Source organism: Ochotona princeps, chromosome 19 (assembly GCF_030435755.1).
Source record: "Ochotona princeps isolate mOchPri1 chromosome 19, mOchPri1.hap1, whole genome shotgun sequence".
NCBI classification, from domain to species: Eukaryota; Metazoa; Chordata; class Mammalia; order Lagomorpha; family Ochotonidae; genus Ochotona; species Ochotona princeps.
This window is the reverse complement of record NC_080850.1, coordinates 48,056,979-48,082,987: the sequence shown is the minus strand read 5'-3', so window position 1 is coordinate 48,082,987 and position 26,009 is coordinate 48,056,979. Positions and strand designations below refer to the sequence as shown.

The window sequence follows — 26,009 nt, the reverse complement described above, 5'->3', positions numbered from 1 at the left end:
TGACACAGAACAAATTTCCTTTTTATTTTCACAAGGTCATTATCACCACAGAAGTCTAAAAAAATTGTTTATTCCTATTTGTCAGTCTAAGAAGACAGGAAATGGAAAAATTCTGCTGAAACACTAGGTCAGAAAATAAATAAATGTTCAACCCATGTGGGATGAGAGCATATGTAGAGGTGTTCTTAAAAATCAGCTGTTTCAGGCCCGACGCAATAGCGTAATGGTTAAGGTCCTTGCCTTGAATGCCCCGGGATCCCATATGGGCACTGGTTCTAATCCCAGCAGCTCCATTTCCCATCCAGCTCCCTGCTTGTGGCCTGGAAAAGCAGCTGAGGACAGCCCAAAGCCTTGGGTCCCTGCACCCACGTGGGAGACCTGGAAAGAAGCTCCTGGCTCCTGGCTCCGGATCAGCACAGCACTGGCTGTTGTGGCCATTTCGGGAGTGAACCAACAGATGGAAGATATTCCTCTCTGTCTTCCTCTGTATATCTGACTTTCCAATAAAATAAATAAATCTTTAAAAAAAAAATCAGCTGTTTCATATCTACTGGTTAAGAGAAAAGAACTCTAATCAAGAAAAGACAGAAGACAGAGCAGATCAATCATTCATCTCAGCTATATGTTGGCAGCAAATTATGGGGCAAACGGAGACTTTATGATGGACCATATCAATCAGTGGACCACCTCATCGAGCGAAACGGGCAGCGATTCATAACTAGAGAACTATTAACACCACTTGGGCACATATCTCGGAGCATGCCCCATATCCGGGACTTGGGGTGGGCGGGAAACCGGGTGGGGCTTCTCCCTCAATGTCCCCCTTTACCTCAGATGCAGGATGGAAACAATATGGGCATAATGGCATTGCCCACTTTCCTATCCCCCTGAACCTTTTTTTTCCTTTTTTCTTTTTTTTTCTTTTTCCTTTAACTGTAATTAACTATGTAAAGATTGTCAACAACAATACAATAATAAAAAAAAAAAAAAAGAAAAGAACAGAAGGTTTAAATCAAGGGCCTAACTCTGAATGCCTGTAAGCACACAGGGCAGCCAGTCAACGTGGTGGGACTGTAACACAGCAAGAACCGTGCCACAGCCAGCACTGTCCAGTGCAGGGAGACATGTGGCCAGCATCCCTGCTACAAAGGCTGGAAGCTCTTCAAAGCATCTTAGTGTCAAGCTCCAGTCATACACAGCACAGAAGGACCCAACTTGAAATGAAGGGAAGTTATGAACTGTGCCCGGAAGGAGAAAACAGCTCAAAAAACCACAAAACTGACACAGCTAATTACCTTGATTACAGTTATTAAATGAGCCACCAGAAAACCAAAAGTGATTTTAACCCAGAGTTCTAGCCAAGGGACGAGCAGCACACACAGGGCTTTACTTGGCTGCCTCAGCACACCAAGGTTACACAGAGAACATGACGCCCAGGGCAGACCCAACACTGCAAGCTGTGCTCAGCGGGGCACCAGTTCTGCCACTTCCCTTCAGCTGCAAGCACAACCACAGTCTGACAACCGAAGAGACTGGTCCACACGCTGCAATGTTAAGGGGTCCCAGAGGTGGTGTGCAGGGATGGAAGGGTTGCAGAATGCTCTGAGCGCACCCAACGTTCCTCCCTGTATGACCCAAACACAATTCATCCACACTTATCCTTTTTTTTTAATTCTCTATTTCTCATAACAATAGTTCCTTAGGCTCAGGGATTTCCCACGCCTTTTTAAAACACACCTTACAGCCACAAGCAAACGGCTGAGTCCTGGAACTCCAGTACGTCCCTACCGTTGGACCAGACCTCTGCTGACGGCCGTGTCCGGCCAGCCAGGCCAGCCGACTGAAACAGCAGCAGGTGGCCAGGGCGGCGGCCACCGCAGCGACAGAGGGGAAGGAACTTGGAAATGGGGTGAACGCGAGCCATTTGGGCACACCAGCTCCGGCGTGTGGCGGATCCCAAGGTCTGGCCATCCTGAGGCAAAACCGCAGAGACCTCAAAGCTCATGACAGGAAAAGGGGCGTTCCCAGGACGCTCTGGGCCAGGGAGACGGCCCCCCGAACCGCCCTCCAGCCACGTCCAGCTCAGCTCCTCCCCGGAACCCACCACTGCAGGAACCACCCAAAACCACGCAGTCCTGAGCTGCTCCGGGCACAGCGGCCCGGGAGGGAAGCGACCCTGACAACCGGCCTCGAGGGGCACCCCGGGTCCCGCCGCACACACAGGACATCCCGACTCCAAGGGGCACTCTTGCCACACGGGACACCCCCGACCCGAGGGGCACCCCGACTCCAGGAGCACCCCATGCCACACAGGGAACCTCGGGTCCCGCCGGACACCACTGACCCCGAAGGGCATACCAAGCACACGACACACCCATGGTCCTGCCTACACCCCCGATCCCGAGGAACACCCCAACCCCAAGGGCACCCGGCCACACTGGGCACCCCAACCCCAGGCGCACCCGGCCACACTGGGCACCCCGCGTCCGCGGGTTCCACCGTCTCCAAGGCCACCCGGCGGCGCTCGCGCCTCCCGCCCAGAGAGCGTTCCTGGAAAGTCGTTCTCCGCGGGAACAGGTCGAGGGGCCCGGAGGGCGCGGAGGGGCGCCGGTCACCGACCGGGCGGCCACGCGCGCCAGACCTTGTCCCGCCCGCCAGGAACCGCGGATTCCGGCGCCCGGGCCTCCGCCCACCTGCTGGTCTCCAACGAGGAGTAGCGCTCGGGCAGCACCTGGAGGCAGCGCTGGAAGAAGCGCACGTGCGGGTCCCGCAGGAAATCCAGCCGCTCCCCGTCTCCGCTCCCGGACAGCGGATCATCCTCCACGGCCGCCATGCTGCTCCGGAAGCGACGGCCGCCGCGGCCCGGAAGCAGTCGCCGCGCGGCGGGACCCGGGAGGGAGCTCGGCAGGCGGGTCGGGGCCCCACTCCGGGGTCCGCGGAGGGGCCGGCCACCAGCCTTCTGCCCGCGCAGGACTCGTCAGGAGGGTGCCGCTGCAGGCCCGCGGGCTGCCACTGTACGCGAGCTTCCCGCGCCCCGAGGGTGACCCCGGGTCACCCCGGCCCCAGCCAGCCCTTCGGGGACGCCGTGCAGGACAGCCCGGGTCACCCCACACACCCCGACCCCGAGGGACACCCCGGTTCACCCCGTGTCCCCCAGCCTGCCCTTCGGGGACGCCGTGCAGGACAGCCCGGGTCACCCCGTGTCCCCCAGCCTGCCCTTCGGGGACGCCGTGCAGGACACCCCGGGTCACCCCGTGTTCCCCCAGCCGGCCCTTCGGGGACGCCGTGCAAGACACCCCGGGTCACCCCACACACCCCGACCACGAGGGACACCCCGGGTCACCCCGTGTCCCCCCAGCCGGCCCTTCGGGGACGCCGTGCAGGACACCCCGGAGGCCTGGAAGCCCTTTTCGGGGAGCAGGGGCTTAACCCTCAGTCTCTTACTGGCACATGTACCAGGCCCCGTAAGAGTCAGCAAGTGAGGACACCATCAGCTGTTTTTTACATGAAGGACTCATAATAAAGTTCTCGCGAGCTTCAGTTAGAAAGGTTGCTCTCTTCAAAGAAACTTGCATACTTAAATAACAACAGGGGCTGGCACCGTCACGTAGTGGGTTAGGCTGCTGCCAGCTTTTCTTGTGGGCACTGGTTCGACTGGCTGCTGCACCTCTGATCCAGCTTCCTGCTTAGGGAACGGAAAGTAGCAGAGGTTGCTAAGGTCCCTGACCGTGCACCCACCATCCACTGCACCCACCACCCACGTGCGAGACCCTGGAGGTGCCTGGCTCCCACCTGGGCTGGCCCAGGCTGTTGTGGCCATTCTGAGAGCCAACCAGACGATGCAAGAACACTCTTTCACTCTGCCTTTCAAATAAACAAATCTTCAAAAAAGAAACACCAACAAACTCCATTTTATCACCCAGCATGCTCATCTTTAGAGGTAGGAAGCTGAAAGCTGCAGTTGGGTGTAACATGGACAACACGTGAAGAAGCAACAGTCAAGAATTCTGTACCTTGCCACTGCTTGCTTGTTTTAAAACTGTCTGGTCCCTTTGTATTTTATTTCTAAACACTTCAACGCATTTTTAATAGTTACGAGGAACAGGAACATGAATAAAATGGGCACTCCTGTTAGAGACTTTCCATGTCAGTTCTCTCATTCAGCACTAATTGTATCCAAAGTGGAAACTCATGATTTTGCTGGAAAATAGAAGCTTTACCACTGCTTAAAGTAAATTTGTAAAGCATTTAACCTACGTGTTATCAAATTATAACTAAAGATACTATTAAAAAAACAAGTTTGCTGTATATTTACAAATATGGCACCTTCCCCACACAATATAAGAATTATAGCCAAGAACTGAGGTAATTCGAAAACCTGAATTCTGCTAAGATGTACTTTTCTGTACAGAGGTCCACACATTTCAAAGTTGACTCTCTTGCCTGACCATGGAGCCTAGCAATTTCAAAACATTTTGGATGACACCAACAGAAATCACAACTCTAAAAGCTGGCTTGTTTCATATCAAAGAATTTTCCTGTTTTTGGAAAAGGCAAACAGAAGCAGAAAAGAAAACTGCATTAGCCACAAAGATGTGAAGACACAAAATTTATAAATTTGTGAACAGCTGAAGGAACTGAAAGAATCACATCAATCACCCCACCACGAGGCCCGAGGCATGTTTTTAAAATATTCTCCATAAAAAACAAAGCATGCGTAAAACAGATACAAAATGTTTATTACACTAAATTCTTATAATCAAATGACCAATTTGTTAAACTTAGAAAAGTAGTAACTTGTTTCATAACTCAAAAAGAAAACCTACTTAACATTTGTTACTCAAGCCAACTTACCTACACGTTATAAAAGTTACGAAAATTTTGGCTTAAAAACCTTTGCCCCAATTTTTTTTATGCCATGACAAAAACAAAGTGTCTTTGAAATGTTCTGAGTATTAAATGCAACAATGTAACATGAGCATATTTGAACACCTTTCATTTCATTAACAAGCCAACATACAAATTAAATATTGCATTCCCCCCAGCAGGAACCCGCTGTGCAACACAACACTCCCTCATGACAGCTCTCACAGCACGCTGACAGTCTAGCCAGGACAGTGATGTTACAAGTCGCGGCTAGTGCCCTTCTGCTGGCATAACCACACAGTGTAGCGTTCTCTTCAGCTCAACACCGATTTCACCATGCCCTACTCCCTACAATCCCTGTCTCCACGTTGGAACAGCTCTAAGGAAAAAAAAGAACAGTTAGAAACATTTAGACATTAAAATCATGATTGTTAACTTTGAAAATTGTATACTGGGCCCGGTGTGGTAGCCTAGTGGCTAAAGTCCTCGCTTTGCATGCACCAGGATCCCATATGGGTACGGCTCGTGTTCTACCTGGCCCCACTTCCCATCCAGCTCCCTGCTTGTGGCCTGGGAAAGCAGTCAAGGACGGCCCAAAGCCTTGGACCCTGCACCCACATGGGAGACCTAGAAGAAGCTCCTGACTCCTGCGTTCAGATTGGCTCAACTCTAGCCATTGTGGTCACTTGGGGAGTGAACCAACAGATGGAAGATCTTCCTCTCTGTCTCTCCTTCTCTCTGTAAATCTGACTTTCCAATAAAAGATACATCTTTAAAAGAAAAGAAAAAACTGCATACTGATTTCCCTCGGCCTTTCACCATAAGGTACCATACAGACATGTGCACTGGGTAGCAGTACCCACACTCTCTCTCACCTGTGTGGGATGTGCAGCAGTGGCCCACAGCCAGTTGGTCCAGTCTTTTTCATTCGTTCTTCCCAGCCTTTGGTAGGTCTATGAAGCCTTGTGGGATCTCTCCCAACGTGGTTTTCAACCTGAACTCAGAAGTCAGACAGAACCAGTTATCTCAACGGCACTAAGAGACTCAGCCACAAAGCAATTGCAGAACACATCCTCAATATTAACAGTAATGAAATTATGCATAACCTCTTTCAGTAAGCTTCTAACTGTGTCCCATAGCTATAAGTAAGACTGTGGAGCTGGCGTTGAGGCTCAGTGGGCTTGTGCTCCACCTGGAAGCTCAGGTGTCCCACATGGACACCAGTTCATGGCTCAGCTGCTCCACTTCTGATCCGGCTCCCTGTCTCTGGCTTGGGAAAGCAATGGAGGATGGGTCAAGTCCTTGGGATCCTGCAACCACGTGGGAGACCCGGAAGAAGCGCCTGGCTCCTGGCTTAAGATCAGCCCAGCTCTGGCAATTGTGGCCATATGGAGAGTGAACCAGTACATGGAAGATCTTTCTGTCTTTCCTCTGTTGAATCTGACTTTTTAAAAATAGGTCTTAAAATTAAGACTGCATCAGTCTATCGATAAACTACTATTGTTTATTTTTCCTAGTTTTATTATCCAAATGTGTCAGTAACACTGTAGCCAAATCACAAATGCAGGTAAGTCACCGTCAGTCAGTCCTTGGCTTTACCATTTAGGTCACAAAGTCTCCAGTTCGGAACACCAATGAGAGCCAACAATGTAGTCAGCTGCTGTCAGCTGAAAACAGGTTCATTTCAAAGAATGGAAAGAAGGGTGAGCAGGAAGCAATACTTCAGGATGAAAGAAAAAGGTGCTTAAAATGTTCAAACAGCAGCTGCTTGTAAAAGTTACGCTTTCCAATATGCAAGTACACAAGTATGAAACTTGAAGTAGGTGACACAGAAATTAAGCAAGACACAAAGAAAACCTGTAGAATTAGGGTCAGGATCTCAGCACAAAATACCTTTTCTTTTAATTTCGTCAGTCTTCTTTGCTTTTCTGCCTTTTCATCTTCCTTCGCTTGTCTGTCTAAAATTTTCAATTCAAGTTTTTGTAAATCCTAGATAAAACCAATATTAAAAGTAAAATTAACCAGGAAGTTTCACACTTCAAAGTAAATTACCTTAACTGTCAATCCGCCTTCCGTATTAAGCTTCCCAGCAGAGGAGGACCGCGCATGTCCCTTGCCCACGCCCAGCTGTCCAGCAGAGGACCGCGCATGTCCCTTGCCCACGCCCAGCTGTCCATCCTGCGGTGGGAGTCCGGGAGTCCGTCCACAGCTCCCGTCTCCAGTGAATTCAGTCATTTCCACTTACCAACATGGATACACATGGTTTAAGGAATCTCACGCTGTATTTTCTGTTTGGTTGGTATTTACTCTTCTCTCATTCTTTTAGTAAGTGGCTCTCTTTCTGAGAGGCAAGGAGGCATCAACCCTTTGTTACATGCGGGCTAACAGAAATAAATCAAAATCTCTGAGAGTTGTTTTTTTCACTCAATACTTTCTCCTCTTCCTTCTGCTTCATGAATGTCGCTGAGTCTGCTCTGATAAACATGAACAGTTCCCGACAGTCATACCTCATGTGTAGCTATCCTCTGTGTCTAGTGACTGTCTGGATTCAGTCTCCCTGTTGGCATTTCTCTGTGTACATATTTAAGCATTTGTAATCCTGCCACCCAAACACACCATGATGCCTTCAAGTATGCAGCACATACCTAGGCTGCACGTGACCCCTCTGGTCTGGGGAGAGCAAAAACACAAAACCCCCTGGTCCCACGGAGCTGACATCATGGTGTAGAGGGAACAGTGAACAAAAGGGGAAGTCCCCCATGGGTAAACCCAGCTGGGCTGCAGGGACACGAGACAGTGGCTGCCTTCCTGGCCTCTCCCAGGTTCCTGCCTGCTCCTGGCTGCACCCAGCGCACTTCAGAGTGTTCACCCTCCAGCACTCCGCCTGGGTTGCCCTCCCTGAGCTGAGCTTCCCGGGTCTCTCCCCTGTCACACACACAGGCTTGCACCTGTCCCTGCCACACGCCACCTGCCAGGAACCAGGGACACAGCTTGCACACTCAGTATCCCACCCCCACAGGTCTAATAGATGGACGAGGCGCTGGGTTTTGCCAAAATAAACATGGACTTAACGCCTCCATGGCCTCCAGGCGTAACATTTACAAATTATGTAGAACACCATTTACTCACTCTTTCTTGAAACCTGGAAATTTCATCAGCAGCTGTTTTTCTTTTCTCTGCTCTTTCTGCCTTTTCCCTCAGCTCCTTTTCAAGCCTCAACAATTCCTCCTGCTCTTTCTTCTGCTGGGTGTAGCCTTCCAGCAGCAGCTTCAGTTTAAACTGACGCTGGCGCGCTTTCTGCTGCTGCTTCTGTTTCTCTTCTTCTTCTTTTAACCGGGAAGCATGTTTCATGGACAATTCTAGACTTTTCTGTCTCTTCCAAGCGTCAACTGCCAATTTCTGCTTCTTTCTTTGTGCCTCCTCCCGGTTTGGACTGTCTTCACCTTCATCATGGGAAAGCACAGGCATGTTGTCTGCCTTCTTCTTTAACTTGAAAATTTCCTCCTTTTTTTGCTGTTTTTGAGTTTTCCAATTCTGAATAGACTAAATCATGAAAAAAAAAAAAAAAAGACAGCATGGGTGAAGTGTTTTTAAACAACCACCATTATTTGAAATGTGACCTCAATTTCACCTTTTTAGAAAGAACCCTATTTGTAGAAGGCCAGGTATTTAAGATTTTTTTTACGTTTTTTTTAACAAACACAATGTTTTTTCTACTTTCACTTTTTTAAAAAATTGCTAATGTGGACCTGACATGATGGCTCAGTGGCTAAAGCCTCGCCTTGCATGCACCAGGTTCATGTCCCAGCTGCTCCACTTCCCACCCAGCTCCCTGCTTGTGACCTGGGAAAGAGGTAGATCACGGTCCAAAGCCTTGGGACCCTGCACCCACGTGGGAGACCCAGAAGAAGCTCCTGGCTCCTGGCTTCACATCAGTTCAGTATCCAGCAGCTGTGGCCACTTGGGGGAGTTAAACAGCAAATGGAAGATCTTCTTCCCTGCCTCTCCTGTGTAAATCTGCCTTTCCAATGGAAACTTTTTAAATAATAATAAAAAAATTACTGTAACTCTAGGAAGTCTGATGATGGAATTCTGTATCTTCCTTTCCTCTGCTGACCCCCAGGCTCCCAAGGAATGCAGTTCATAAGAACTCTGTCCTTTGTGACCTGCTGGGCACCTTTCAAAATGTGTTCCTTAATGCCCTGAAAGTTAACCTCCTTAATTTTTTAAAAATTATTGTTTCATGACACAGTTCCATGCTCTGGGACTTCCCCCTCCCCCCTTAGCTTCTTTCAGAGGAGGAAACAATGAGCACAGGAAGCTCCAGCCATGTCCTCCAGGGCTTTACATGGAGCTATGCGACCAGTATTTCTTCAGCGTCCCTTGGGTACATCAGCCACTTGTTAAATCAAAGAGGTCTAAGACCATCATTAAGAAAGCTACTAAACGTCTATCTAAAAATGGCAAAGGCTTAGAGGACCTAAATCTAGGATTCTCACTTCTCAACTGGGCCAACTTTGATACGTGGCAATGTCTAGGGACAGCAATACATTTAACAAGTCAGGAATACCTCAAGGCTGCAGGGAAAGGGAAGCGGCAAGCCTTCTGCAACCCACACAACTGCTAAGGCCAAGAAGTGCTGATCTAATGAAAGCCAGAATAACATTTCTATGAAAATGAAATTCTTTAGGTATTTGCTACAATGAAGGATTCATTTTTTCCTCTGGAGTAGCCAACATTTGGAGTCATTAAAATAAGCAAAGCATAGTTAAAGTCCAAAAGTCTCAAAGAAACTGTCAAAAGAACCTCTTGACTTTCTATTGAAAGCCATGTGACCTCTGCTGGTAATACCCGTTCCTTCCAAAGACAGGACAGAGCTGGACCACTCCCACCCGGGGAGCTAAACAGCTCCCCCTCCCGCAATGCTCTGACCCGGCGTGCTGCTTATGTCCTGGGGGAGCACCGCTCGGAACCACTGCCCCCTGCCCTGCAATGCCTCCATCTCCTCCTGCCAGCACACCTCCCACAATTCTGCTGCAGAGTTAGTGACAAGAGTCCACGCCCCACACCCACACGATAAACAATGACGATTCTGGCTAGCCTTACCTCTCTTTTTCTCTGCTCCAGAGCCAGGAACTTCTGGTACCACTGCTCATGCTGCTGCACCTCCTCCTGCGTTCTTCCTGGGAGGTGCTCGAGAGCTGCTCCCACAAACGCAGGCTTCCCTTGGTGTCTGCTTCTCACCTTCACAAAGTTCTGATGATCGTACTCATCCCAGCCGCCCTGGCGGCCTCCTGTCTGCTGCAGGAACTTCTCAAAGTCCACGACTTCTTCTGGAAGGGTGCTAGGTAGTCCCTTGTCCCCTGGAACTCTGCTTGAGGCTGCCCTGGGAGCCTTATCCTTCTCTAAATTGCCCAAAGGCCACGTGTCAATTTTTTTTGATATCGCGGTCAACTCATTATTAGCTGTCCTCTCTTCTTTAATAAGCTCATCATATCTAAGATGTCAGAGGGGTGAGAAGATGCAAAGGCCACGTTAGCCCTTCCCTTCCCCCGCCCGTTCCCAACATTCTCAACATTCCTGGATGCACACCTTCAGAGACAGTCCTCAGAAATACAACTCTCGCTGTCTCATTCAGGATTTTATGGTTGCCAAACATGAACAAAAACTCATTGTAACTTTAAACATGAAAAGTGATTTAAACCCTAAAACAAATAGAGGTTTTATATTCCTTCTAATATTCATTAAATAAACAAAATTCTGTTTACAGCATCCTAGTCATGATCAATAATATTTATATTAAAATGAGTTAACACATACATCAACCTCTGCTCTTCTTTAAAAGTGTTAATTGCATTTTCAATTTCTTCCATCATTTCTCTGAGCTTTTCAACAACTGTGAAAACAAAAACCCATGGAAGAATTATTTTGTCATCCTATCTGAGTATCACAAAGAGTTCATGTATATTAAGGAAAAAAATGAAATGTTCCTCTAATTTGAAACATTTCTTAGCCTAAGGAATGCTATGCTCAAAAGTTAACTTCCATGACTGTAATTATTTTCTCATTACATATTTTTCCTATCATTAAATATTTTAATAGCTACAAATATCCTTGCATCTATATTTTGGAAGGCTCAAGGTAAACATAGAGGATAATTAATAAATCCTAAAATGTTAAAGAAGAATGCATGCACACGCCACGTGTGCTGGCTACAGTTTTACCGTTCTTCCAGTCCTGGGAGAGCCTTCATATGTTCTTACAACCCATTTCCAAAAGAGAAGCAAAAGTCATCGGTGACTTTTTTCCTTTTAGACAGAGATCTCCCACCCACTGGTTCACTCCCCAGACACCTGCACAGTGAGCCAGGAGCTGCCCCGGGGCGTGCCACGGAGGTGGAGAGGGCTCAGGCCCTGACGGTGTCTGCTGCCTTGCACGGACAGCAGGCAGCGGCTGGGTCTGACTGCTGGACTGGAATCAGACACTCAGATAAAGAGTGTGGGCACACTCAAAGTGGCAACTTAACCCATTGCACCACAATGCCAGCTGCAATCATCATTGATTTAATGGACATTTTCATCATCATTAATTAGCTGCAATCTGTTTTTTTAATTTGTCACACCATACACATTATAATCCGGGCCATTTTTCTTTTAGGCTAGTCATCCTGATTGCTCTCATTTGCAGGTACGTTTTTGGGGTATCAGCTTTTCAAGTTAATACTTTCTAAATTCATCTTTCAACTTGACCTACAGTTTGTTTCTGTTTTTTTTTTTTTTTTAATAAATACACATAGAGAAGTAGGCTAACCCTCCAAAAGCAGTGCTGGCATCCCATGTGGGCACCAGATCGTGTTCCAGCTGTTCCATTTCCAATCCAGCTCTCTGCCTATGGCCTGAGAAAACAGCGGAGGATGCTCCAGGGACGTGGGCCCCTGGGAGGTCTGGAAGAAACTTCTGGATCCTGATCAGCTTAGCCCCAGCCGTTACGATCACTTGGGGAGTGAACCAGCAGATGGAACATCTCTGGCTCTCCTCTTCTCTGTATAACTCCATGTTTCAAATAACAAATAAAATAAATCTTTAAAACATGTAAACATATTTGTCCACTTATTCTATCATTCTTATGAAATACTTTAGTATTACAATATTAATTCATGTTTTTGTAATACTTTAGCATTACAATATCAATTCATTTCGATCATTTCATTAATTTGACAAGTATGCTCGCTTATCAATGTCAGTGCTTACATGCTTTGTGTGCCCTATTCTGTTTCTCCTCCCTGACTATCCTGACATAACCTCATGATCACCCCACTTCAGAGCTCAGGGAAATCAAGTGACTTGCCACAAATTTCATGCAACTCAGAGACCCCAGGTTTGACCCAACATGTGCTTCCTGAGCCCACACAGCCTGAGCACTTCGCGTCAGTGCTTAGATTTCCCACATTAGTATTGGTATAACCCAAGAAGTACTGATACAGCTGCTATCTTTTCTCATGTATGACAGTGGGGTGAGAGATTCGTCAAACATATCATTCATTCTAAGCTATGTAATTTGATATAAAACAATTTTGAAATCCATACATACAAAAAGTCTTCAAGCCAGCTTCCAAATCCGGGGCCCAGAGTCCTAGCTGTCCCATTCCCATCCTACTCCCTGCCAATGTGCCTGGAAGGGCAGTACAAGACGGCCGAGAGCTGGGGCCCCTGGACTCACATGGGAGAGCAGCATGGAGTTCCTGGATCCTGGCTTTTGAACACGATCCAGTCACTCCTGGCTGTTGTGGCCAGCTGCAGGAGTGAATCAACAAAAGGAGGAGTATTCTCTCTCTCTCATTGTCACTCTGCCTTTCAAATAAAAGAAAAAAAGGGATCTTCAAAAAGTTCATGAAAAAAAATCCTCTGTCAAATTCTGAAATCATACAGATTTCAAAATTCACGCCAAAATAAACTTGTCTCTTAATTTCACTTTCCACAAACCTTCTGAAGTACTTTTAGTTGAAATGCCTCTGAAACGACTTCCAAATGCAGTGCTGAGCAAAGCAGTCCTTACCTCCACCCCAGCAGTTAGCCAAGTGGTAACTTTTCTCCATCACAGATTTTCCATCCTATAAATGACACCAGGATCTACCCCAGCTACCTCATAAATGTCTTAAAAATTTGTTGTGCTTTAAAGGAAAAACATCTACACAAAAGTCAGATGTTAGAATATATCCTTATTGATCCCTGCATGGTAAAGGTTTTGTTCCATTAATGATGAACTAGAAAAGCAGGTACATTTTGTATTAGAGAAGTATATACTTTTCCAGTGAACACTAAAAACACTTGTACACAGAACAGATTACAACATTTGAACTACTCACAATCAGGTGTAGGTTTCACATCTTTTAACTGATGCTGAAGTTTCTTTACATTGTTATATATTTTGGCCAACTGTTGTTGGATTTTTGTTCCTATAAGAAAGAAGAATGTATTTTAAAATAATTCTGTGACAAATGTTGCTACAATTCAAAATCCTACACACGTATACTGGTCACACCCACGCAGTAGAGGATAGCCACACAAGACAGCCGCTGCTGGAGGCACCTGCCCTAAAGACAGCAGGCCAGTGTGCCAGTCCGCACAAGCGCAGCAGGCAGGGAGGCAGACCCCAGCACTGTTCTCACTGCTGTGGATGCACAGATCAGCACCTAGCAGACTCAGTCATGGTTGCTTGGTTTTTAACAGCATTTTTCTTTTCTTTGGGTTGTTGTAATAAATACAAACAGAATTTGATCTTAGCTCTAGTGTAGAAATATTACAACTGTCTAACCAGTAACTACTTCTGTGAATACTGACATATCTTCCACTGGGAATTGACCTCATCCAAAAATAGCCGCTAATGGGTGAGTGATACCAACTGGCACCTTAGGTACTATTTGATGGTATCCATGCCACAGGACTCATGGCTCAACCCAAGAACAAGAAAGAACAAGATGCCCCTCCCACTTTAAGAACCCAAGACATAGATGGGTTTCCAGGACATTTTCTGACAGTCTTCAGCAGCAGCAGAGAGAGGAGGCTGTCATGTACACTTTGTGGAGTAAAACTCCTTAGCAGCTATTTAAATTATGAGGCTAATGCCACAGACATTCATTCACGCACACACGTTCCAGTAACGGTGATGCGAGTTGATTACATTGGGCCCTACTCTTCAGTTGGCTCTGCACCTTCTCCACCGCGAGCAGGAAGCCAAGACCCTGGCAAAAAGTCCTCAAGAGGAACTTTATTTTTAAAGTTCACCTATTAATTAAAGCCAATGCTAATATTCAAAACACCTCCCACGTACCACATATATATACATGCATGCACATGTATGTGTACATAAAAAGTATAACTGGATAATTCTGTATTTCTACTAAAATCTAATAACTCCATAGAAGCAGAAACTTTGTCCAATCTATTTTAGAGAGTCTTTCTCACTGTTAGACAGTGAATCAACAAACTTGTCTGGTGAAGACAAGTATCGTTTGTTTTATTTTTGTCATAGTTTCATTAGCGACAGAAAAATCGCTGTATTACAAATCATCCTTTTACATAGGCATTTGGAAGTCACGCTCTGCACAGACAAAGCATTGAAGTGCAATGTGACATAGGTGCAGGCTAGGATGACATGAACCCTTGAGTGTCTGCTGCTTCTGAACCATCACACATGAGGGGACATTTCCCTATTGCTCCCCTAAGACATGGCCTTCCTGCCCTGGCTGCCATAAAGCCAAGAGAAGTAAGAAAGTCAAAGTTTCTTATAAAAGGGAATATCAAGTAACCCAAAAATACCAAGCAGGATATTCTGCCCAATGGCATGAGTGAAAAACAGAAAGATCTGTCTCCCAGTTGTCTCCAAGGGAATTGAGGGATAGTAAAACGTGCTAGCGCTGGGCTAGCCACATTTCTCTCCTGCACTAAGAGTAGAGAGTACTGGGACCCGGCATTCACAACAGGGCTTGCTATCACTGCACCTCGGGAAAGAAAATGACCCTTCCTACTACCTGACAAAGGTAATTCCTAAAAATGGGGTAACCTTACATTCTTAAAAAACCCGTATTAGGAATTCCTTTCATTTGGCAATAGGGGAGTATCATTAGAATCTAATGTCTGTATCATAAACCCTAACATTTTATAAGGCTGAGTTGCTTTTTCCTTTAGGAAAACTGAGCAGTACTGAAGATTGTAGCGTTTGCAGTCTAACTTCCCAAGGAGCCAAAGTTTTGTCACAGAGCTGCGTGAGGCAGGCATAGTCCTGGGTGTCATCAGTGACTGGGAACTGCAGCTGCGGGCTGGACTGTGGTGGTGACACCCACGTGTGAGCCCTGTGTGACTCAGCCATCCCACCCACGTGCCCATGAGTGGCTCTGGATCTGTCGCTGCTCACCAATGCAAGCCAGTCGACGCCAGAGGGATGAGCTCGGATCACAAAGCCCAAGGACCAATTAATGTTTGTTCTAAGAAACTGAAACAGAATTTACTGGCTGATCAATCAAGAACACAAAACCACTCCTTACTATTAAATTGAGGAAAATACGATGACATATAAAAGGCAGCCCGAATGGAACAACTAAATGGTGACCTGAAGAAATGACATGGGCCTGAAAGACAAACCTAGCACCAACTCAAGTTTTTTGACAAAGAATGACAAAGTGCATAGCAAAACTACAACTTAAAATCACTCAGCAGTTTGTAGCTCACCGCAAACCCAACTTACTTTCTGTTTTCCTGCTGTTAATCAATTTATTTTCCAATTCTTCCAGCATACTACGCTCAATCCTCAAGTCACCTTTTTGGTTGTAGAAATGATTGCATTTATCTTTTTCTATGATAATAATTCTTTGGGAAAAGAAACAAATGGTATAAATATGATTTAAATAAACATACTCATTGTTCAAAATATGAAGATATCCACAAATCAGTACTTAGATTAATCCATTTAAAGGGTAAGAATACTATTACTCAGATTACTAAGGCTAAGGAGTCCAAAGAGTAGTCAAAATAGTAGCTAGGAAACAGTGAAGTGCCACTAGAATCAACTCTAATTTGAACTGCTATTTGAAGCGCAAAATGTTTATTTCACTGAGCCCCTACATTGGGGGCGTCCTGGTGACTAAAACGTGATTTAGGCCATTACTGCTGAGCAGTTCTAACTGCTAGTTTGAGCTTTCAGATAAAGCAAAGCAAAGCAAAGCAAAACCAAAACAAAACAAAGATAGCTGTGGAGAAAACTTTAGGTTGAGCAAAGAACTCAATTTGTCAACACATGCTTGCTTTCTGCTCCAAGGGGGAAACTGCTGCTTGAGGCCCGGTGAAGCACCTCAAGGCCCTGACTTGACCCCAAACAGGCTCAGCTGCACCACGGCTGGCAGAGTCCTGCACCTGCTGCTTTGTGCCAAGGCACCTGTGGTATCAGATGGGATGGCCCAGAGCACGAGGGACTTATCTTAGCATGTCTCCTCTGGAAGCTTGTGCTAGTTGACAGAGGCAGTGAAGGACCAAATGGATTTCAGAGGAAACAGCCAACACTAACGGAGCCCAGAGCAGGGAGGTGGGGGAAGCTTGCTTACATCCTGTGTGGCAGACTGGGAAACCCACCTGTTCCCTGCTAGGTGTGGGAAAACTACTGCCATCTGATGGCAGTGTCTGCCACGGACACATCACATTCTAACAGGAAGTTAGATTCTCCTGGGCTACGCACCTCAACTTACAAAGACACTCAATGTGTATCAATGGAGACAAGCCACCAAACACAGGAAACTCTCCAACTCACTCCTAACAGCAGGAACAGTACCCCCACTAACACTGGAGGCCCATCAGACGGCAAAACAACATGCATTCACACACACACATCCTACAGCCAAGAGTGTGGGGATGACGCCCTCCCAGGCACTGCTGGTCAAACACTGCCGAAGGAGCAGCAGCGTTGGTCACCTCTACAGGCTTCTCTCCCTCTAGCTTCCAGGAATTTCTCCTGATCAGATATCCACACACAGACAGAATAATGCAGACACAAGCCTACCTAAGCACCACCCGATGTTGGGCAAGCTAAATAATTGTTATGTTCATAAAACGAAATACAGTGAGTAGTACTGTAAATGAATCGATAAGGAAAGAGTTCCAGAATCACATGATTTTACAAGAACATATTCGACACACCCAACATGGAGGCTGCTAAGCTCACCCACTTCATACATGACTTCAATATGATAAGCACCTCATAACCATTCAACAACTGTACCTCTCCTTCTACGTGCCCTTTTCTCTTTAGGTAAAGTAAATGCACTGCCCTGCACATTACCCCAACATGCTTCTGGGAGTACCTGTAGATACACACACCTGACCCAGGGAGCTTCAACACCATCCCCATACCTACAGGCACCAACGCCTACGGACACAACTCCAGCACCATCCCCATGCCTACAGCCAGCAACACCTCAGAATCTGACACACTTTCATTTTTAAAAAGCAAAGACAAGACAAAATGTACACAGGATGCTGGCATTTATCTAAAAAATGAAAAAGTCTCAATTTTGTGTTTGTTTTCTCATAAACACATAAAATATCTGTGCAACAGAAATAAGAAACTAACTCCAGTGGCCACGTGGGGGGAGGCCCTGGGCAGTGAGGGCACCCCTACCAACCATGGAAATACAGCTTCTTGCACACTGTTCCTCCTTTGTATTTAATCACAGCTGCTGAAGAGAAACACTCCTACAGTGACTTCCTGCACACTCCCAACAGATGGAGAAAGCCTGACCACAAAGTCCAACAACTGCTGGGCTGTCTCTGTTAACTTCAGCCACTTGGTGAAGAAAAAACATTTGCCAAAACCTGGACCTGTCTAGGATGACCTATTTGGGAAATTTAAAAAAATACATATGTTGGGCCCGGCGGCGTGGCCTAGCGGCTAAAGTCCTCACCTTGAAAGCCCCGGGATCCCATATGGGCGCCGGTTCTAATCCCGGCAGCTCCACTTCCCATCCAGCTCCCTGCTTGTGGCCTGGGAAAGCAGTTGAGGACGGCCCAATGCATTGGGACACTGCACCCGCGTGGGAGACCCGGAAGAGGTTCCAGGTTCCCGGCATCGGATTGGCGCAGCACCGGCCCGTTGCGGCTCACTTGGGGAGTGAATCATCGGACGGAAGATCTTCCTCTCTGTCTCTCCTCCTCTGTGTATATCTGGCTGTAATAAAATGAATAAATCTTTAAAAAAAAAAAAAATACATATGTTTTCAAACTATGGATATTAAAGATATAAGTATGAGCAAACTACAATTATAGATTGAACATTGTAACATGAAAAGCCAGAATGCTGCAAAGTCTGACATTTTAGAGCCATGACATAATGTCCCAAGTGCAAATTCCCCACCCCACGTCAAGTGACGGGCCATGGGCAGAGCGCGGTGCACCAAGTACAGACTGCAGGAACTCAGCATTAGGCACACAAGAAACATGAATGAATTCTGTGTTTATCGCCAACAGACCTCAATACATATCTGCAAATTTTTCTGAATTCAAAACAACCTGAGCTCCTCAAGCATTTTGGATAAGGTATATTTAACATGTATAATTGAGTGCACTTACTATGCTGTACATCGCAGCCTCACAACCTCAGGGACCACGCTGGCTTGTAACAGATGAAGTCACTGTCTATAACACCAGCATCCCAGCTCAACGATGGCTTGAGTTCCAGCTGCTCCACTTGCAATTCAACTTCCTGCTCATGTACCTGGGAGGCGGCAAATACTGACCCACCTGCTGCCTTGGATCTCCACACCCACATGAGAAACTCAGATGGAGAGGCAGGCTCCTGGCTTTGGCCTGGCCCACTCCTGGTCACTGAAGCCATTTGGGCAGTGAAACCTTCAACCTCTAACTGCCATCCCCACTCCTCAATCTCCAGACCCTTAGCAATCACCCTTCTCATCTCTATCTCCAGGAGTTCAACTTTTCTAGGTTCCACATTTACATGACATCATGCAGTATTTGTCTTTCTGTGTCTGGCTTATTTCACTTGGAATAACAATATTTCACTAAGAGAACAGATCCTCACTGTGCATGTGCACACACATGCACACATACACTGCACTTCGTGAGGTGTGGATGTGCTGATTAGCTCATCAGTGGCAACCACTTTACAACATACACAAGAGTCAAAACATCACATCACATACCTTCCAATACATACAATTTGTACTTGCCCATTACAACTCAAAGTTTGGAGGAAAGATGCCAGTATTGAATAAATACAATGACAATTCAGGTGCCAACAGGAACCAAGGTGTGAACTTTGAAATTCAACCTGGAACTTTTTACTGAGGGAACTTCTCCACAGAGAAGGGCCACTGGCTCTGGTCCGACACCACTTTCCACCTTGAGATCCTTCTCTCTTTCACACAGCGACAGTTGAAAGCAGCACTTCAGCACAGCTCTCAGAGGCCGTGCACGGGCGGGCGTGCTTGGATTTCCAATTCCTGTCATTATTCTCTATGATGCGGAGTGCAGCGCTGCCGACACCACTCACAATCAGGGAATGCCACCAGTTGTTTCAAGGAAACTCATACACACGCCAGACACCCGACAGAAATGGAAACCTCTCCACCCGTGTGACCACAACACACAGCATGCCTAGGACGGCAGCTGGCCATGAGGTCACACGCTGGGAGGCAGCACGCCCGGCACGGGAAGCCCGAGGCCACCACAGCTGGCCCTCTGCACCTTCATCCGTACAAGCATGCTGTCCATCGCTTACAAAGCCAAACAACTATTTAACTATTTACACAAACTATTGAATGCTTATCCACAGTTACAAAATGAAGATGTACTTCAATTTGTTGATACACAAAATCTAAACAGCTATTATACATCTCTTGAAATACACATTAAAAAGGTAAAAATAAAATTGAAATTACTGAAAATTAATTTTACACTAACTTGTCTATAATTATTTGCCAATTTCATATCTCCCACCTTTCTCTGGCTACATTTGAAGGCTACTGGCTATAATTTCATAACTTAGTGGAGTACAGTTCATCTTACATTGCTCACTACAGTTATTACAGACTTAGTAAATTTCCATACTCACTGATTGTTCAGTCTCTCTGCAGTACGTACAAATTCTGCTTTCTTAGTGCGACTAACTTTCTGTTTCCAGCTTTGCAGCTGAAAAGGACGAACTCCGCTTGCAGCGCTGCAGCCACCATCATTCTGCACAGAGAACAAAAACAGCTTATAGCCCTTATAGCCAACAACCAGAGTGGAGAGAGACAGCATCTCCTGTGATGAGTTTAGAGCCAAGTTTATTTCATTTCTTTTTTTTTTTTAATCAGTTACTGATGCAGCAACTCAACTTCTTTTTTTTTCTTTTTAAGATTTATTTATTTTTATTGGGAAGTCAGATCTACACAGAGAAGGAGAGACAGAGAGGAAGATCTTCCATCCATTGATTCATTCCCCAAGGGGCCGCAATGGCTGGAGCTGAGCCAATCCGAAGCCAGGAGCCATGAGCTTCTTCCAGGTCTCCCATGTAGGTGCAGGGTCCCAAGGCTTTTGGCCGTCCTTGACTGCTTTCCCAGGCCACAGGCAGGGAACTGGAGGGGAAGCAGGGCCACCCAGACTACAACTGGATCCCATATGGGATCCTGGTGCATGCAAGGCGAGGACTTTAGCCACTAGGCTATTGTACCTTGCCCAAAAAAAACCGGTCAACTGAAAAGCAGCTTTGGGGCTGAGGAGGGTCTGCACCTGCTGCAGGTCAGGGCAGACAGAGCGGGTGGTGGAGTTGGGACCAGCCCTGGCAGAGAACAATGCCTCCTGCTGGCAGTAGCCGGGTGGCAGGAAGTCGAGCTGAGCTCCAGGGTCCCTCCAAGCTCTAGCGCTCTGGGGAGCACATAGGTAAGAACCCCCGCCCCAGCAGGAGCAGACGGTGTCCCTCGACTCGGGAGACGATGAACTTCATCACTGGGGTCCTGTGGGGCTCTCAGCCAGGGTCCCTGTGTCCTTTCCTGAAAATTAACTCCCACTCAGCTGAGAGAACTAGAGACCAACTGAACTTTGCACAGAAACTCCCGAATAAGGTAGCTGTTGCCTGGGAGGTCCTTGTCATGAAAAAGTCTAATTCACCAGTAGACACAAATAGCATCAGAGATTAGCAAAGGTCACTTCCCTGTGCTTCTGGGAAGGGAGATACATGAAGATTCCTCAGAAATACTTTGGGCTGTGCAAGACCATGAAGCCTCTTTGCTGAAAGCAACAGTGAAAGAGCTACAAAAGGAAGGGAGTAATTGCAAACACACTCGTGCTCAGAAGACTGCTCCAGTGACCCTCTGAAGGCTGCTGGCCAGCCTGGCGGTGCGAGCTGACAGATGAGTAACAGAGTCCACTGAGAACACAGAGCCCAAGGCCTCTGCAGTGACAACCCCAGAGCAATGGAGAAGGCTTGGTTTTAGTATGATCTCATCAGAGGGGAAAACGTCACTCTGAGAACACTGAATAGCATGCTGAATGCAACGTCACAACATCACAGGCCACTACAAAATGTGAAATAATTTGATCATGTGTTGATTGTTAAACTGTATTGTTTCTGTTGAGACAACTTTTTCTTACATGTGTTCCTTTGTGGATATTAATCACAAAGTATGGGAAAGTGGAAAATAATTGTGAAAAATTTTAACAGAAGTATAAAAATTACTTGTTGCTAGTAAAACTGCTACAGATCAAATATTAAATGATGGAGTATAGGAATTTTGTACAACCACCAATAATAAAAAGAATCCAACTCTTTAATTTTTTAACTAAAACCTGGCAGTGTTTTCTCTTTATAAGATTTATTCCTTTCCTTGAAAGAGCTATAAGAGAGAGAGAGCTCTTCCGTCTGCTGGTTCACTCCCCAGTGCCCACTGCCACAGCTGGAGCCAAAGACCAGAACTCCACCAGGCTCCCAACATGGGCAGCAGGGGCATCTTCCACTGCTTTCCCAGGCTCATCAGCATGGAAACAGATCAGAAGCAGAGCAGCTGGGGCTCAAACCACTGCTCCTGTGGGATGCCGGCACAGCAGGTGCCCAGCCACTGCTCCTGTGGGATGCTGGCACAGCAGGTGCACAGCCACTGTGCTGATCCCAAGCCATGTATCTGTACTGAGCATGTACACCCTCCCTCGGCTCCCGGCCCCCTTCCCACTCCACTGTCTTGCTTTTGTCATCACATCCACAACTACCTCAGACTCCCCCACCTCCAGATGCAGGCTCCTTTGTGATTACAAAGCGTCTACTCAGAGAATCCAGCACAATCTCCACATTTTAAGACCCTTAGTTCAATGCTAACTGCAAAGTCCCATTCACTATGTAAAGCTGTAAACTTAAATACGCACAGGCGCTGCGGTACATGAATACCTTTGGGACACTGTGTAGCCTACTCCACTTGCATATACACACAGCCAGGTCACACGCAAGGATATCCACTCTGACTTACAGGAAAAGCCAAAGTGCAGGCAGGAGCGCTGGGTATCCGCACAGCCGGTCTGCCAGCTTCCTGCTAACGCACACCCTCGGAGGCAGCTGCGTTGGCTCAAGTACTTGTGGGGTCCCCACCACCCATGTGGAAGACCAGAGCTGAGTTCCAGGCTCCTAATTTGGTCCAACTTATACTGGATGTTAAGGGCATTTGAGATAGGCTGCAGAAGGCAAATGTGTCTCAGCCTTATCAATAAACAATGTCTGAAGTCAGAAGGAATGCAGATATTATGGAAGGAGTACTCCGTCCATAACCTTTAGGACATCGGAGCAGAAGACGTCAGACAATCAACATCCCACCGTGTGATGCTGCTGAAGATGAGTTTTTGTTGCTGTTGATGTTAAACATTTATTTGTTTTTTATTGGCAAGTCAGATTTACACAGAGAAGGAGAGAAAGAGAAAGAGCTTCCATCTGCTGGTTCATTCCCCAAGCAGCCACAATGGCCAGAGCTGAGCTGATCCAGCCAGGAGCTTCTTCTGGGTCTCCCACATGGGTGCAGGGTCCCAAGGCTTTGGACCATCCACGACTGCTTTTCCAGGCCACAAGCAGGGAGCTGGATGGGAAGCGAGGCCACCGGGATTAGAACTGGCACCCGTATGGGATCCTGGCGCATGCAAGGCAAGAACTTTAGCCACTTGGCTGAACCCTGAAGATAGTTTTCACAATGCATAATTCAACATTTAAAGACACCACGCACCCAAGAGGAGAAACAGTCTTTGTGAAGAAGGTGGGGAGCTGAGACCTTCAGTCTTCAGGAGGGCAAAGAGCAGGCAGCACATGGGCACCAGCAGTCAGAAGTATGCTGTTCAAAGCCCAGCTGTGCCTCCAGATGCCAGCTTCCTGCCACCCGGGACTTTGGAAGACTGTGATCTAACGACGGGGTCCCTGCCACCTCCTGAGCGACCTGGATTGAGTCCCCAGTGCCTGTGCTCTGAGCTTTCCCTTTGCTTCTCAAATGAACAGGCAAACAATAATTTTTAAAGCACAGATCAGAAACACTATGACTTCTCGTCATAGAAGAACTTGAGATTCCAAACACTTAGGACAAACATTTTACACTAGTTGTAAACAAACAGAATGAGTATGTGACTGCAGGTGGAGACAGGACGGTCAGGGCAGGGATCCAGGTTGAGGCTGAGAGCCCGTCCCGGGGACATCCCCAGCAGCCACCTGTCAGGACACACCGGCTGCTGGAATTGTAGGAACGTCCACCCACGGACTGTGCTCAGTCCTGCTGTTTGAAAACATTCCCAACTGACCAGCTGCCTCCCACTCCAAGGTAGCGGCTACAGGGCAGCTCTCCAGGCCCACGACGGGAACAGGTGGGGAAGCAGCCAGGTGGCCTGTCCCCAGGCGTGGCCCGGGCAGCCAACCCCCTCTCCCAGAGGGTCGGGGACTGACCATCACCGCACCGGGTCGGGGAGGCGCCTGGCCCGCCTGGCCTTCGGAAGCCACCCCTCGCCAGCATAGCGGACCTCAAGGCATACGACCGGGCACGCAAGACCCGGGCCTTTCCAGCGGTGCTCCGTATGTCCCTGTTTCCTCCCTGAGCTGGCCGGGCCGAGTGGGCACACCCTGGGCTCCGTGCACTCCGGGTAAGGAGAGGGGAGCTGCGCCCGGCCGCTCCAGGCCCGTTCCCGCAGGGATCTGAGAAGGGACCCGACCGTGTCCCGCGCGGCCTCGGTCAGTCCAAGGCAGGGGACGCGCCCCGAGGCGCCGGGGAGAGGCCGGGAGTGGGCTCATCGGAGGCCCGCAGCGCCCAGGGCCCCGGTCCGCCCGGCCCGCCTCGCTCCCGCACCTCCCCGTTACCTGTTGCGGCGCCGATGCCGCCCTCGCGCCGCTCCCGCCCGCCGCCCCCGCCACAGCCCCGGCTACCGCCGTGGCCGCGGCCGCCACCACCACCGTCGTCAGGGCGGCCATGTTCCCTCGCCTCGCCCGCCGCCGCGGCCCCCGAACCCTGGGGGCTCGCGCCTCGCCGCCGTGAGGGGCGGAGCGGGGCGGAGCCGCGGGCGTGGCCGTCCAACGTGACGGAGGGGCTGAGGGAGAGGCTATCTGAATAGGGTGGGGTGAGGGCGTGGCCTGTGGCGGGCGGGGCAAAGATGAGGGCGTGACCTTGTGAACGTGAGGTGAGAGGCTGAGGGTGGGATGAGGGCGTGGCCAGTGGAGAGCGGGGCGAGGCTGAAGGCGTAGCCTTCTGAAAGTGAGGGGAGAGGATGAAGGTAGGGTGAGGGCGGAGCCATCCAACCGTGAGGGGAGACACGGGGGTGGGAATGGGGCGCCAAGGCCAAGGGTGGAGGAGGGGTGTGGCGCGGGGCGGGGCTCAGCGGTGGGGCGTGGCCTTGTGTGATTTATTCACTCATTGTCCCCATGGCAGCCTCCTGTGGCTGCTATAGCCTACCCATTGTCCACCCACTGTCCCCATGGCAGCCTCCTGTGGCTGCTATAGCCTACCCATTGTCCACCCACTGTCCCCATGGCAGCCTCCTGTGGCTGCTATAGCCTACCCATTGTCCACCCACTGTCCCCATGGCAGCCTCCTGTGGCTGCTATAGCCTACCCATTGTCCACCCACTGTCCCCATGGCAGCCTCCTGTGGCTGCTATAGCCTACCCACTGTCCCCATGACAGCATCCTGTGGTTGGTATAGCCCACCCATTGGTCACACATTATTCCGATGGCAGCCTCATGTGGCAGCCAACTCACCTGGTTCCCATGGCTGTGTAACTCACTCTTTCCATAAAAACCCATGTAACTGTCATCTCAGGGTCACTCTCTAAAGGAAAGGAGAGCTGACCCCAGCCAGTTGGTCTGTTTATCTGCCTCCTCGATGAACTCTGCTGCTTTACAGAGCTGTCTGGCTGCAGATCTTGGGAGAGGCTCAGGTGGACGCATCAAGACTTGGAAGTGAAATTGTCAGACGCCTCTGCTGCAGCAGCCCCCCTCTTCCTGGGGAGCCCGCCGGCAAGAGCCAAGGAGGGGGTCACTCTGGACACAGCGTGAATGCTACCTGGGTAAATAGCCCTCAAAAGCCAAAAAACCCAAACGGTCTGAAATCCATTTTTTTTTAACTTCATGTTAGCATACAGCAAGGTGTAGACTTCACAACAGTTTGGATGTTGGTTATGTTTATGCAAATATTCAAAAATCCAGCAACATCAACAAAAGGCAGAAATTACTCTGGTGAAATTCTGCAAATGATCCTATCATCTGGACGTATATTCTTCAAACTCTAGAGTCAAAGAGGCGGCGCAACTACAACCTCAGCTGAATAAGGAAAAACCGATCCCACCACATATCTGCACACAATCCTCAGGAGAGATTTAGTTCTGAATAAATATGTCAACAAGCACAAAAGGAAGAGGGAATGAGGCTGTTCAAAAATACAGGGAAAATCAGACAAAAAAGGCAAGAAGGAAAAATGAATTAGGCAATAGGAAAAGAAAACCTTAAAAATCAAAACCAAGAAAAATAATGAGCCAAGTGAATGAATTTAACAAACTCGAGCAAACATACTTGCCAGGTGGCTTGGTAGATAATTATAATTAAGAAAGCAAGCAGAAGTAGATGCAAAAGTGTTTAGTGATTCTAATACCAGCGTC

At 48.0% G+C, this 26,009-nt stretch overlaps 2 protein-coding genes across 2 annotated transcripts in view; both read right to left on the bottom strand.

The window, feature by feature from the left end:
- Positions 1 to 2,854, bottom strand: part of PGGT1B (protein geranylgeranyltransferase type I subunit beta) — a 40,186-nt gene extending 37,332 nt beyond the window's left edge. The window contains exon 1 of the mRNA XM_058677512.1: positions 2,694 to 2,854. Coding sequence (XP_058533495.1) covers positions 2,694 to 2,833 — 140 coding nt within the window. The 5' untranslated portion in view covers positions 2,834 to 2,854. The remainder of the gene's footprint in view (positions 1 to 2,693) is intronic.
- Positions 2,855 to 5,140: 2,286 nt separating this feature from the next.
- CCDC112 (coiled-coil domain containing 112) lies at positions 5,141 to 24,376 on the bottom strand. The gene is made up of 10 exons (XM_058677268.1): positions 24,220 to 24,376; positions 19,981 to 20,102; positions 15,610 to 15,731; positions 13,232 to 13,321; positions 10,687 to 10,762; positions 9,973 to 10,363; positions 7,996 to 8,409; positions 6,760 to 6,855; positions 5,742 to 5,860; positions 5,141 to 5,245 (listed from the first exon to the last, which is right to left on the bottom strand). Exons 1-10 carry the CDS (start codon positions 24,328 to 24,330, stop codon positions 5,215 to 5,217), a joined length of 1,572 nt encoding a protein of 523 aa, XP_058533251.1. The 5' UTR covers positions 24,331 to 24,376; the 3' UTR covers positions 5,141 to 5,214.
- Between the last annotated feature and the right edge of the window lie 1,633 nt (positions 24,377 to 26,009).

Excerpts from the sequence above, each read along its gene's own strand:
- CCDC112 (XM_058677268.1), bottom strand. The coding sequence starts at position 24,330 with ATGGCCGCCCTGACGACGGTGGTGGTGGCGGCCGCGGCCACGGCGGTA. Across the intron at positions 10,364-10,686 it reads AAAGAAGAGCAGAGGTTGAT|ATATGATGAGCTTATTAAAG; the intron begins GTATGTGTTAAC and ends CTGACATCTTAG. Across the intron at positions 5,861-6,759 it reads TGACGAAATTAAAAGAAAAG|GTTGAAAACCACGTTGGGAG; the intron begins GTATTTTGTGCT and ends TTCTGAGTTCAG.